A 13,116-nucleotide genomic window follows, 5' to 3' on the forward strand; every position below is an offset into this window, starting at 1 on the left:
CCCTATATATATATATATATATATATATATATATATATATATATATATATAAAAGCATGCACTTTTATTCTTATAAAAGAAGTAGAAATGTGATGATCAACTTTAGGTTGTTTCTTTTTGTTTTAAACAAATACCGGATTTAGATATAGTTTTGAGAAAGAAAACATATTTGTATTCTGGAGTTTAACGTCTATGAAAGGAAAGTTGAGGGGGGTAAATAGAAAATAGAAGAAAGGTCCAAAAAGGAACAGTAATCGTGGCCAGGTACAGTTTAGACTACGTTTTAACATGACACGTGGCGCAACCCCACATGAGAAGACTTGCAGAACAAAAAGAGCTGATACAGTTTTCACATGAAGGGTTTTTTGGTGACCTAATTATGCTATAAACCCCACCTCATCAAAATCAACGGTACATATCACAATTTTCCAACATTTTATTAATTATTAATTAAAAACATATATTTTTATTTTATTTAATAAATCATAATTAATAATTAAACATGTAATTATATAAAAGACAGCTATCAAGATTTTTATATTATAAATTTATAATTCAAAAAGGCATAGATCCTGACCCTTCATTTCATAATCAACGAAGCAGCAAAATTTAATTTTTAATAGAAAAAGAAAAGAAAAAAGAGAAAGTTCCCTCATTTTTTTTTTTAATGGTAGATAATAATATTATAATAATGGAAAATGGAAAATGGAAAGCGGTTATCTATGGCTGATCTTCCTGTACATTAGACCTTAGTCGCTTGGGCTGGCTAACATGGTCGCCGGAGGACGGTGGAGGGTTGTCGGAATGGGTGTCGCAGCTGACGCAAGTGGCTGCATCCAGCACACCGTCGGGGCTCAACCGTGGCTGTTCAGATCTCCATTGCTTTCTGACCTTATGATCGGCTGATGGGCACGTGTCCACCAAGTACTCCTCCATGAGTTGATGACAGCTTCTCACCATTTCCTGTACAATTTAATAATTAAATCCATCAATTTTCACAGCTTTTCATGCTTCGAATTTCACGCTTTTTGACAAAAAGTGATGATTTATGCATGTTTGATTAGGAAAATACAAAGAAAATCACGAATGAATACTTTGTTTACTTTCTCGTAGTAATTCTCCGGTACATCCACTCCTTCGCCGGCGGCGGAAATCACCGCCGCCGCTGCAATCACAGACGGCCGGAACTTCAAAAAATCGATTACTGCACCTCCCACATTCATAAACACATTCAGAATTTAAAATGAAATAACATATATCCAGCGATTAAGAATCAACCCATCGGGTCAGGTCGGGTCTTGGGTTTACCGCGGATAGTGTTGATGATGAGATCCGAACATTTCGAATGGAATTGGAGTTGGTTGGTATGAGATGAAGGTGGGAGCTTGAAGATGAAATAATGGAGGAAATCAAAAGGAGTGATGGATCGAAGCCTCCAATTGAGTTTGGCCATGACACAGAGCTCCATTCTCTGAACCGTTTTTGGTTCGAATACAAAACGGGGCTCCGAGACTTGGAGATCTAAAAGCAAAGGTACCTCAGGCTCCTCCATTTTAGCAGCCAATGATAAACACGCCACCGATAACAACTGAGACGCCCATCCATTACTCTCCTGTTTTCACAAATCCAGTCGTCATCGTCGTATATAGCTACATAATAGATTGTACGTATAGGTTTATATATATATATATATACCGGGAAAAAGGCAGCGGCGGAGGAGAGGAACCGGTCGAAGTAGTTGACGGAAAGAATGGCGGTTATTGGTTGAAAGTGATAATGCGCGTGAGCCTGCATTCAATTGAATCGATTATATTTCATTTATGCATGTGTATGGAGAGAGAGAGAGAGAGAGAGAGAGAGAGAGAGAGAGAGAGAGATAAGCAAAACATACATTGAGAATCCAGTTGATGGAATCTTGACGGTGGATGAGGTGGAGGGAGCGGAGGAGATAGTCAGGAAGTGGAGAGCGAAGAGGTTCTGCAGCGATGAGTGAGTCGATAATGACATCTTGGATCGGTGGGTTGACGGCGGCGGAAAGAAAGATACTAGAGGCAGAGTGGTCGGACATGGTGAACAGTTGTAAAGAGGGAAACAGCAGCTAAGGTGTAGAGAAAGGAGACGGTGGTGGTGGTGAGGACAAAGACAGCATTGGTGGTGGCGGGTGGTGGTGGTGCGGTGGTGGTGGTGGTGGAACACATGGCTTATGGTTTGGGGAACGACATGTTTTTAATAATCTCTGTTTGTGTCTGCGTGTTTAAGATGGGAGTGAAAAAGATGTTAGTGGTGTGAAGATGGATCGAAGGGCGGGTGTATTGGAAACGGGAAGGACTATGGTATGAAGCCTGTGATGCCATGTATAGGAAAGAATCCGGCTTCATCTTTCTATTTAGGCTCGCTCTTGGGTTTCGTGTATTGACTAGTCAACTATACCCCTGGTATTATTTTTGGACCCGTTCACATTATTGGGTATATCATTCACAATAACTCTTTCTATTTATTGCAATTTCATGAAATAATTAATACCCCATTATTTAATATTATATTATATTATTCAAAGCCCATGAGCTATTAAAATCATTAAAAGTTGGTTAAATAGATTAACTTTTTAGTAAATCATGGATTCGGATTTTATTTTATATATTATTTTTTCCTTATAATTAAAAATAAAAACTATAGGAATATTGTTCATTTGGAGTTGTAAACGAATCGTTAATGGGTATATATATTTTTTTAACATGAATAATGGTATCGCTCGTTCATTTTGTGGATATATATATATATATATATATATGAGTCTATTAAATGAGAACTAATTAGTTTGTGTTAATATTGAGATCCAATCTCAACTACAAGTCAATAAATAAATTAGAAAATTTATGATTTTGTTAATTTTGAATTAAAATTTTAATATAAGGACATTTTAGGTATATTTTCTCCTCTTTCCTCTCTTCTCTTTCCGTCCCCCGGCCTTCGTCCTCCGGTGATACCATAGTGGTATCACAATGCATCTTATATGTGCTTGGATATCACACTGAGGTCGTTTGTGTGGTCGATCAAAGATGTAACACAATGTATCACAATGCATCTTACATGTGTTTGAGTATCACCCTGTGTCTTTTGTTTAACTGAGTCAAAAAATTTAGATATCACAGTGGTATCACCGGAGGACGGTGGCCGGAGAGAGATGAGAGAAAATACCTATAATGTTCTTGCATTAAAATTTTTATTCAAAATTACTAAAATTATAAATTTCATAATGTATCTATTCATTTGTGGTTGGAATTGGATCTTACGGTTACCACAAACTAGTCAGTTCTCCCTTGAATGAGCCTATATATATATATATATATATATATATATATATATATATATATANTATATATATATATATATATATATAGGGTTGGGTTCACGTGAGACCAATGGTTTTTTGTGAGACCCGTAAGACCAATGTATGTTCATTGATCAACTTTATAAGCATATAATCTAATGGTCTAAAGTAGCATGGTGGCAATTTTGTAATTATTGAGAAGTCTCGTGGCATTTATGAATGTTCAGATCTGACGATTATAGATCTAATCCAAATGTTGAGAATTGGTCTTACATGTCTCACGAAAAACTATTGGTCTCACATGATCCCAAGTCTATATAGGGTTGGGTTCACATGAGACCAAAAGTTTTTCGTGAGACCTGTAAGACCAATTTATGTTCATTGATCAACTTTATAAGTTAATGATCTAATTGTCTAAAGTTGTACGGTGACAATTTCGTGATTATTGAGATTTGAAAAGTCTCATGGCAATTTTGTAATTATGAATGTTCAGATTGTAGATCTAAATCCAAGGGTTGAGAACTGGTCTCAGGGATCTCACGAAAAACTCTTGATCTCACATGATCTCAAGTCTATATATATATATATATATATATATATATATATATATAGAGAGAGAGAGAGAGAGAGTACTCTTCTTTTGTGAATCATTCAAGTGTTGCAAATCGTAAATAAAGACATTTTTGTCCTTTTAACGGAATCACATTTTAAGGATAATCATCTTCCTTAAATATCTTGCAAGATACCATTTTTTTAAAAAGCAACATAAAAATAAAAATAAAACCAAATGGTACAACACTACGCATCAAAACCTACTGCAAAATGCAACAGGGAGATCGAAACATACAAAAAAGAAGAAAAACAGAAGCGAAGGAAGCAACATTAGTTCTCGAAAAACCCTATTAACAAAAAGCACAATCTAAACCGAAAAAATGTAAATATGGTGTTGTCATGAAAACTACGGTGGAAAAAGTAGAATTGGTTTTTTGATCCACGTCCCCACGAAATGGACCCTTTTTGAGACGTCTGGATACCCACTCGAAAACTCATACTTGGATCTTGACAAATAGAATATTAATAGGAACCGATGTTTTTCTTTTTGAAGATTGTGCCATTACGATGACTTCAAATCAGGAACCAAGTGGCCCAATAGGTCTACAGACAACCAAGGTGAGGAGATATCGCCCCCTCGATAGCTCAAACTTTCTAAAGTCGAGTCTCCTAAATTAGTGTTGATGCCCCACCATTGACAAAAACGTGTCCCAAATCTGTTTTGCAAATCACCAAGGAGTATTTAACGGATTTATTTCTTAAAATCTCATTTGGTTGAACTGCATCTAGTGTTGTTTGTGATGGTCAACGACGGTCGAGGGGGTGAGGAAGATGGCCGGCGAGGAGGTGATGAAGACCATCCGATCAACGTGGAAGTGGTGGAGGGTGATAGGTTAAAGATTGAGGAGATAATCATGGAAAGATTTGTAGTCGAAAATAAAATAATCATGAAATTAATTCAAATTTAATTTTTTAAAAATGTCTTCCAGAATTACCCTTTTCTTGATTTTTTATCGTCTAAAATTAAAAATTCCCGTCAATCCACACCAACAGTTGATAAAAACAGGACGATATAGATGGGTTTGAACAGTTTCTAGTCTTTGAACGGTTTCCAATGATTTGTCCTCTATTTATATATCATGACATAAGTACGTAAAATTATTAATTAGATTATCTATACTATATTATAAATCATTTGACAAAAACTCTTAAAAACCATTTTTTATGCACGAAGTACTGTTTATTGATGCATATTACTTAAAATTCAAGATTACAAATAAATTATATGTAAGTACAACTTATTAAAGTTTCATTATTGAATTCGTGCAACTAACTGCAGATAAACATAATCTTAGAGGATAAACATCTCATTTTAATTATAAAATATCAAAAATATAATTAGAAAAATTATTGAGTTCTAACAGAATACTTAGTTATTATCTTAAAAAATATTTTATTAAATCAAAAATAAATTAATTCGTTTTTAAATTTCAATTAAATTATAATAAAAAAAAGTAATTAAAGAAATTACACAAAAACGATAACTTTTAGATAGTTAATTTGATATTAATATCGCTTATTTTTTTCAACATTTTATAATATCTTCAAATTTATATTTCATTCAAAATAAAAATATTTTTTTTTCTCAAAACCACATAAAATCGCATTATAACATCGATAGACCCAAAATAGAAAACGAAAGATTAGAATCAAAATGTACATCACTGCATTGTGCGTGTACCCTTTTAGTATTTTTATAATTGTTTTTTTTATCTGTTCTAAGTTTAGCCGGTTTTTTATTTTGTTATGTTAGTTTTGCGGAACGAAATGATGAGTAATGAGTAATTTTATGTTTGTACGTTAAGAAAATGTGTTTTTTCTTGTTAATTTATGTTCGTTTGTTTACGTTCATTTAACATCTTAACGAACAAATACATTTTCTTAATGCACTAACATAAACACAAAAAATTACGTTCTTTAACGTTTGTTTATTTGGTTAAGTTAAATAAACGGACATGAACAAGCTTCCATTCATATTCGTTCTGTTCGTTTACGGTCCTATTTTCATTAACAATGATTAACTTTCAGTCATTAAATCTCAAGTTTTGTTTTTCTTTAAACCTCTTATTCTTCACTTACGTCTTACCAGATAAGATGTTAGACTTCTAAAATTATTTGTTTATTTTATGTCGTAAGGCTATAAGAGCTTAAAAATCTTATTGTCCTCTTATTGGACAAGAGGTAAAACCATGTTTTATTAGTCTCTTTACGCTTACCCGGTAAGCACTTACCGGATGAACACGACAAATGTCAAGAATCTTACCGGGTAAGAGCGATGATGGAGATGGAGAGTCTTACTCGGTAAGTGAGGGTAACGACTCTTACCTAGTAAGCGTTTGTTATGTAAATTGTTGCATAAGATACCATTTTGTTGGACTACAATTTTACCAGGTGAATAAGTTACAATGTTGGTTCTTACTTGTAAACGATTACCAGGTAGGTGTTTGGGTAAACGACCCTTTAATGTTCTTTTTTTTTCCTCTAAAACAAAATTAAGAATTTTGAAAAAAGAAATAAAAAATTTGGAACTCTAAAAAACAAGAGGCTGAATTTAATAAGACGCACAAGTCACAACTTATTTGATCAGATATACTTAATTATTTGTTAGTGGCTTAATGATATATAAAATGACTTATTTAGTAAACTTTTAAGAGAAGTTTTATGCAGAAAGTCAAAGTTTTTCCAAACCAGACCCTTCCAATTAAAAAACATGATACTTCTATCTATGAAAAAAATTTCCCAAACAAACACCTTCCAAATTTATGTAGACAGATTAATCCACACAAACAACTTTATTCATACATAACTTAATGGAAAACCAACCAAATAGCCCCTAAGATGTATAGGTCTCAATAGCACAAAACTTAGTACCCTTAACATTTTATATTTTGTTCTAAATTATAATATTAAGTATGATAAGTTTAAATGTTTAATTAGCATTTCTATTTTTTATTTGCTGGTAATACTTTATTAATATCATACTTTTGATCCATGTTACACATTCCGACATTTATCAGTTTATAAAAACAAACAATCTTATTAATTCTACTGTCAGATATTCAGCACTATCTCTTATCAATAAAAAGTGAAATAAAACTTTAAACTTCAACACCTATTAAAAAATAAAAATCACCTCAAGGCGTCTTGAACATAAGGGTAAAATAGTTATTTTATATGCCATCAAAAAAGATCTTCCTTCCTGAAACCATCGCTCACCTCAATCCTCTTCTTTCCCTCTCATCGTGTATCACTACCAACAAGGATTTGAACATCCATAGCCACAAGGGAATTTTTATTCCTCCTTGGGTTTCAACCTGGGACCTCCTGATACTTTTGACCTTTGGAGCCAAGCTCAAACCAATCAGACAATCCTTTAGTGCCTCATTGATAAAAACATGTTGAAAGCTCTAACCTCAATGTCGACATTAAAGAACCACCAAAGAAGGTGTGGCCTCTATAATTCATCGGTTCCAGATTCAAGTTAATTTATACGAGCGTGCACTCCACACCTCCTAAGAACACAACTGGGGTATCAAATCTTGTACATTCTTATCATATTAAGAAGACAACTTGGTCCCCATGACTTAAGAGGGATAGCCAGAGGAATAGATGCATGTTTATTACAAGATAGTAGTGTCATATTCACAATAAGACAAGCCTGCAAATGGGCTAAATGCATACAAGCTAAGGCAGCCATTAAAGTGAGGGAAAGTACTTGGAAAGACCATAAGGAAGTGAATAGAATTCAGCACTTCTTGCATCTCTTTCAAAATACTTGAACTTTCCCCACCAATGTCTCCCACCATCTCTCCGAACATCTTTGTGGCCGTAACCAAGAGTCCGGTCCAGAAAMATGCTAACAATGGCCGCCACTGTTGGCGGAGATGTGAATATCACCAGCATCAGTTCGTTGAACTGCACAAATCAGGATACCAGATATAAGTTTAATTCTCGAAAGTAACTAAACAAAACCAACAAGCCTAATATATCCCACCCGTAGGTGGGGTACCTGACCTCCACCCAAAGAGTAGAGCAGTTGATTCTATAAAGATCTTTGGCTTGTGCAAGCAAAAAAGGGGTAAAGATGGTTCAAAAAAATTTGCATAAAAAGAGCACTCGAAAAAAGAACTTGAAAACAAGAAATGAAGTACTAAAATTTGGAAAACGAGTTAGAAGTAAGCAACCAAAATCAAAATCAAATAAACGCAGTTATGATATTTGTATGTACCCAAGTGGATCTACTGCGAACAGGGCCTTGCCCAGTTGTAACCACGTAGCCATTGAAGTATTGTGGCACAGAAAGACCCATGAAGAGCGAGAAACCGAGGATGAACTTKGTTCTGTAACTGTTAAGGTTGCAGTATTGAAGTAACCCTAGACCAGCAGAAGCTGTGCAAAACCATAATCAATCAAGAAATCAAAGTGAATTACTTGTGTCTMATAAAGATCAAGGATTATGCTTACACATGTAGGCAAATAAGACGCAGTACAAAGCTCCAATGATCGGTAAAGGTATAGAAGCTACAATTGCTCCAAACTTGCCTGGTTAAAATCAACAGAAAAATGGTAAAAGTGTTGTTTCATAAACGAATAACAAGTGATTTGCTCATTAGATACCAAGAACATGATAAAGATGATTACAGAGAAACACACCTAAAATAGAAAAGAAGAACATGAAGCCTGCAGACATCTGAACCACTCGTCTGCTTCCCACTTTCGTTACAGCTAGAAGGCCAACGTTTTCACTATGCACAAACGCCACCAAAGAAACATCATTAACAGCCGAGAAGGAAAGAAGAAGATGTAATCAGTGTGAAAATATTTAGTTGATTTTATACACCGATGCCGTTGAGCCAGTTCCTGTACCCCATAATCCATCCATCAAAATACCAATTCCCTGTAAGATTTTGTCCAAAGAGATTAAACACATCTAATGTCATCTAGGAACGATATCAATGACTAATAACATGATCACTTCTCACCAGCCAAGCAGCACCCCGGCTTAGAACAGAAGACGGTACATGTGTTGCACTCCCATATCTTGCAGCCGCAATAAATGTGCCTGTTGACTGTAACCGGAACTTTAAGTTATTATTTACGAAATGGGATTATGCAGTTGCTATAATATTATATACAGACCTCGATAAGAGACACAAAAGCAGCTGCCAGCATTACAAAAGCATCACCAGCATGAATAGTAGGACGACCCCATTGTAATGGATACGGAAACTTTATCCTGAAACAAGTCATTCATGAATTCAAAGAAAAGTCAAAGAAAACCTCGAGGAAAGCTTAAGAAAGGATATTCGTAAATTATGCATGAAAACTTTTCTGAAAGTCAAATCTATTATTTTCCAGATTCAAATTTATTTGAATGCTTGTGTGTTTGTAGCACCAAACGGTTCTTTGTAGTTATAATACATCTTGTACGGTTTTAATGTAGTCATCATCTTCTTTCTTCAACAATTGCAAAACTGAAAAGTAGTTCGTTGACTTCCAAAAGCAAGACACCATTTTCCTGTTGTCATTTTGGTTGCTGAATGGAAGTCAATTAAGGTGGCATGGCTCACCATGAAGCACCGCTTACTAGACCAGAGCGATCCACACGGCAGCTGAATTGAGTGTTAGGAGGTCTAGTTTTATATGCACCAGCTGCTGTAAGAAGCGATGCATATGCCCATACAGTTGCTATAGAGATAATGACGGCAAATCGATCAAGCCATTTTGATTTCCACCAGTAAGGGACATACTGCAAAATAAGAGCAAATCAATCATACCGGTTCTGAATACAAATTGTATTTTGCAGTCAGATTTCACATGATTCTACTTTCTTTATGAGCTTCAAACGCTACAACATAATCTGCTTTATAGGACGACAAATATGTCTAAATATCCTAATAGACTTGCTTTATAAGACTTAAGTTCATGGAACCAATTGAACAGTTGTGCGCCCTATATAAATGTGTTACCCTAGGATGCATTTGGGAATCCTTACAAGTTTTAAAAGAAGGTGCCATATTGAAACACTCGTTAGAACGTCCAAAACGTCTTATCAACTATTGTAACACCTTTAAGTAGGACACACAATTGTTTGGTCTTATAAATGTAACTCCTATAAAGTAGTCTATTAAGACATTTAGACATATTTGGTGTCCTATAAAGCCGATTTTGTTGTAGTTAAAAACTATGTTATTCGTTGTATTATCAACAATCCATAGATAACTAAAGACAGCATATAAATCAAGAAATTAAACTCACCTGAGAAAATAAAACTAGCATAATTAACTCCGGAAGCCCAATCTCGACGCATTCTGCCAACTACAAAAGGCATCAAGAGACTGTATCTGTTAAATAGAACTTACATGTGGTGACACAATGTGTCTCAATAAGAAACAATGGTGATTCATGTATTCCATCTAGAGGTGGCAATGGGTCAGGTTGGGTTCGGGTTCAACCCATTTATTGAATAGGTTGAAAATCTCAACCCAAATTAACCCATTTAAATGGGTTGGGATTTTTCAACTCAGTCCAACCTGTTACCTAAATGGGTTGATAACGAGTTGACCTCTTTACGATTTTCTTAACCCAAACCTGTTAAATAAATGGGTTGACCCATTTGATTTTAAAATTTTATATAAAAAAAGGATTAGACCGTTTAATTTTTTTTTGAAATAAAACACAACCACAAATACAAACAAATTGTTCAAAGTTTGTATAAAACACAAACACAACAAATATATTGTTCAAAATAAGTTGGATTAGACTTTTTAATTTGTAAAGATTGACCAATTAGTTGAGCATCTTGTTTCATCCTAAACTAAAGTTACTTTACAATTTTGAAATGGGAAAATGTACTTCCATCATACCCACATCAATTTCAACAATACTGGCCAAAAAGAGTTAGGATATTGAAAATAAATGTTGTAAATTGTTATCAACAAAAAGGATGTTAGGCATGAATCCAATGGTTGAAACTGGAAATGACAATGTTTGAGTTTAAATTCTGAATTTTCCCCAATTCGAGATACAAGCAATTGGATTCGGGTATCAAAACAATTCGTTGATTGAAATCAACAACAAAAAGTTGAGTAGAATTTTGGATCATAGAGCTCGTGGTTTCGAATTGAACTGGAAACATTATAGTTCACGAACAAAATTGGCTCCGATTTCAAACCCGAGCAATGGAATTCGAATTTCCAGAACAAGCCCTAAACGGAGTAGAGTAAGTATTTTACTTACGAGTGGAAATCCTTGAGCATAGAGACCAAGCCCGAGAAGGGTGACCATAGGAACGGCAGATAGGGGGCTTAGGAACCTACAATCATCGAACAAATCCCAAATTCAGTGAAACCATCTCTCATTTCACTGGTTATAACTCCTATCACTTGTAGAGTCATGACCTTGAATTCAGTTTTGATTCCGAATATAAACTAGTGACAAGTGATTCAATAGTTCAAATTCATCTTGTTGGTATAGCAAATTCAATTTCATAAGTAGCATTTGGATGTGTTCTTGGGTGATGCTAGCAGGTATAATCCATATATGATATAACCAAAAAGATGGAGCTAAAGACTTGGGATGTTTGGGGATGGTTTATAAAAACAATTTATTGACTTATTTCGGTATTATACCGATAATAAACACTTTTAAGTGTTTTGATAAACAGTTTATACCGGTGCCAAATCGGTAATAAGAAGTTTTTGAAAAAGTTAAATTATTCTAACTTATAATAAGTTAATAAGACTTTTGTAGAAAAACATAAGTTGTTTTAAATAAACAATCCCAAACACCCCCTTAATTCAGTCAAAACGTTGATTTAGGCCTTTAGGGGCTTACATGATAAATTTTTAAGAGGTAGAAAGAAATAAAAAATTTACCCGTTAAGAAACAAGACAAGTATCAAGAGTCTTCCCTCGTAAGTGAGGATGGTTGTTCTTATCCGGTAAGTATTTATCAGGTTACAGACATTTACCAACAATCTGTTTTGATAACCGAAAATGTTACCCGATAAGTTAAAGGTGGTCTTCTTGCCGATAAACACTTACCCGATAAACGTTTTGATAATTGGCCTCTTAATGTTTAGTTGAATCAAGGCTTAATTCAACAACGGGTATTATTATTGGTTAGATCTTAAGTTTATTCATATTATAATGGTTATGTTAATTTCAAATAATATGTTGCCAGTAGAACATAAAAAATACCTGGCAACAATTCTCCAGATACCGAGAAATCCAAATAAAATAGGAAGAATTGAAGAGATCATCAGCGCTCCTTGCATCCCCCGCATTGTTTGACGAAACCTCTGCAAATAATCTTAAATTTTTCAAAATTGATAACTATGATTTCATAAAATTCGAACAGTCATTTAAATGGTGTCTTAAAAAATGTAATTTTAAATATAAAAGATACATGTTAAAAACATTATTTTATACTTATTATTCATAACTAAACATAAAATCAATCAAAAAGTAAGAATAACGATTTAATTAACATAGGAACATACAATGTGGGGTTCAAAGTAGAAACTGTATCGTTGTGATAAAGCGATGTAGAGCATAGGAACGATGAATCTGAACGATCCTCCAATCACCACCGGAAGCCGTGTACCGAACCACGTTTGTAACAACGTGTTAATTCCAGCAACAAACAACATTGTTTGAATCAAATAAGCCTTTTCAACCTACACATCGAAAGACGTACGATAACATATTCATACTCAAAAAAATAATAATTTCAAACTAAATAAATTTAACCTCTTACATTACTCCCACCCATTGGAGGAACAATAATAGAAGATATAATAATTATGGTCCCAAGCATCACCAGATAATGCTGAAAAGCAAGAACAACAGCTTCGGCTGCATAAATCGGAAATAAAACTTATTCACAAACTACACGTTTGATAACAGCATTTGAGTTCTAAACAGACAAAGAAATAACGTACCCCAAGGAGGGTTGCTATTGACACAATATTCAACCCCGGGAAACTGATCTGTCACTGGATGCAGAACAAATATGTTATCTTTCGGTACCGTCATTTTGTATGCGTGTCTGTTCTAAATGAACTCCCGAGCTTAATAAGAAAAACTTGTGATGAGATGTTTTAAGACGATCTGAATCACGTACATACTGTACTGATGTCGTTAACTGTACGGAAAAGAGGAGAATTGAGA

The 13,116-nt window shown here is 34.4% G+C and overlaps 2 protein-coding genes across 2 annotated transcripts; both read right to left on the bottom strand.

Moving 5' to 3' along the window:
* Positions 1 to 720: 720 nt before the first annotated feature.
* LOC112516288 (cyclin-D1-1-like) lies at positions 721 to 2,068 on the bottom strand. Its single transcript, XM_025123306.1, has 5 exons — positions 1,892 to 2,068; positions 1,696 to 1,788; positions 1,309 to 1,612; positions 1,095 to 1,204; positions 721 to 963 (listed from the first exon to the last, which is right to left on the bottom strand). The coding sequence occupies exons 1-5, from the start codon at positions 2,066 to 2,068 to the stop codon at positions 721 to 723; spliced, it is 927 nt and encodes a 308-aa protein (XP_024979074.1).
* Positions 2,069 to 7,475: 5,407 nt separating this feature from the next.
* On the bottom strand, positions 7,476 to 13,116 carry LOC112516546 (nucleobase-ascorbate transporter 4-like). Its single transcript, XM_025123635.1, has 14 exons — positions 12,888 to 13,116; positions 12,704 to 12,801; positions 12,447 to 12,623; positions 12,145 to 12,245; positions 11,183 to 11,258; positions 10,202 to 10,261; positions 9,514 to 9,692; positions 9,083 to 9,179; positions 8,926 to 9,012; positions 8,782 to 8,840; positions 8,597 to 8,688; positions 8,408 to 8,485; positions 8,172 to 8,332; positions 7,476 to 7,858 (listed from the first exon to the last, which is right to left on the bottom strand). The coding sequence occupies exons 1-14, from the start codon at positions 12,979 to 12,981 to the stop codon at positions 7,640 to 7,642; spliced, it is 1,578 nt and encodes a 525-aa protein (XP_024979403.1). The 5' UTR covers positions 12,982 to 13,116; the 3' UTR covers positions 7,476 to 7,639.

This window comes from Cynara cardunculus, assembly GCF_001531365.2.
Source record: "Cynara cardunculus var. scolymus isolate 2C chromosome LG 8, CcrdV1, whole genome shotgun sequence".
NCBI classification, from domain to species: Eukaryota; Viridiplantae; Streptophyta; class Magnoliopsida; order Asterales; family Asteraceae; genus Cynara; species Cynara cardunculus.

What these genes read in the sequence shown, in the direction of transcription:
- LOC112516288 (XM_025123306.1), bottom strand. Translation starts at nt 2,068, where the DNA reads ATGTCCGACCACTCTGCCTCTAGTATCTTTCTTTCCGCCGCCGTCAAC. An exon ending in CCATCAACTGGATTCTCAAT is followed by an intron (nt 1,789 to 1,891) that starts GTATGTTTTGCT and finishes AATTGAATGCAG; the next exon opens with GCTCACGCGCATTATCACTT. An exon ending in CCGCCGCTGCCTTTTTCCCG is followed by an intron (nt 1,613 to 1,695) that starts GTATATATATAT and finishes TTGTGAAAACAG; the next exon opens with GAGAGTAATGGATGGGCGTC.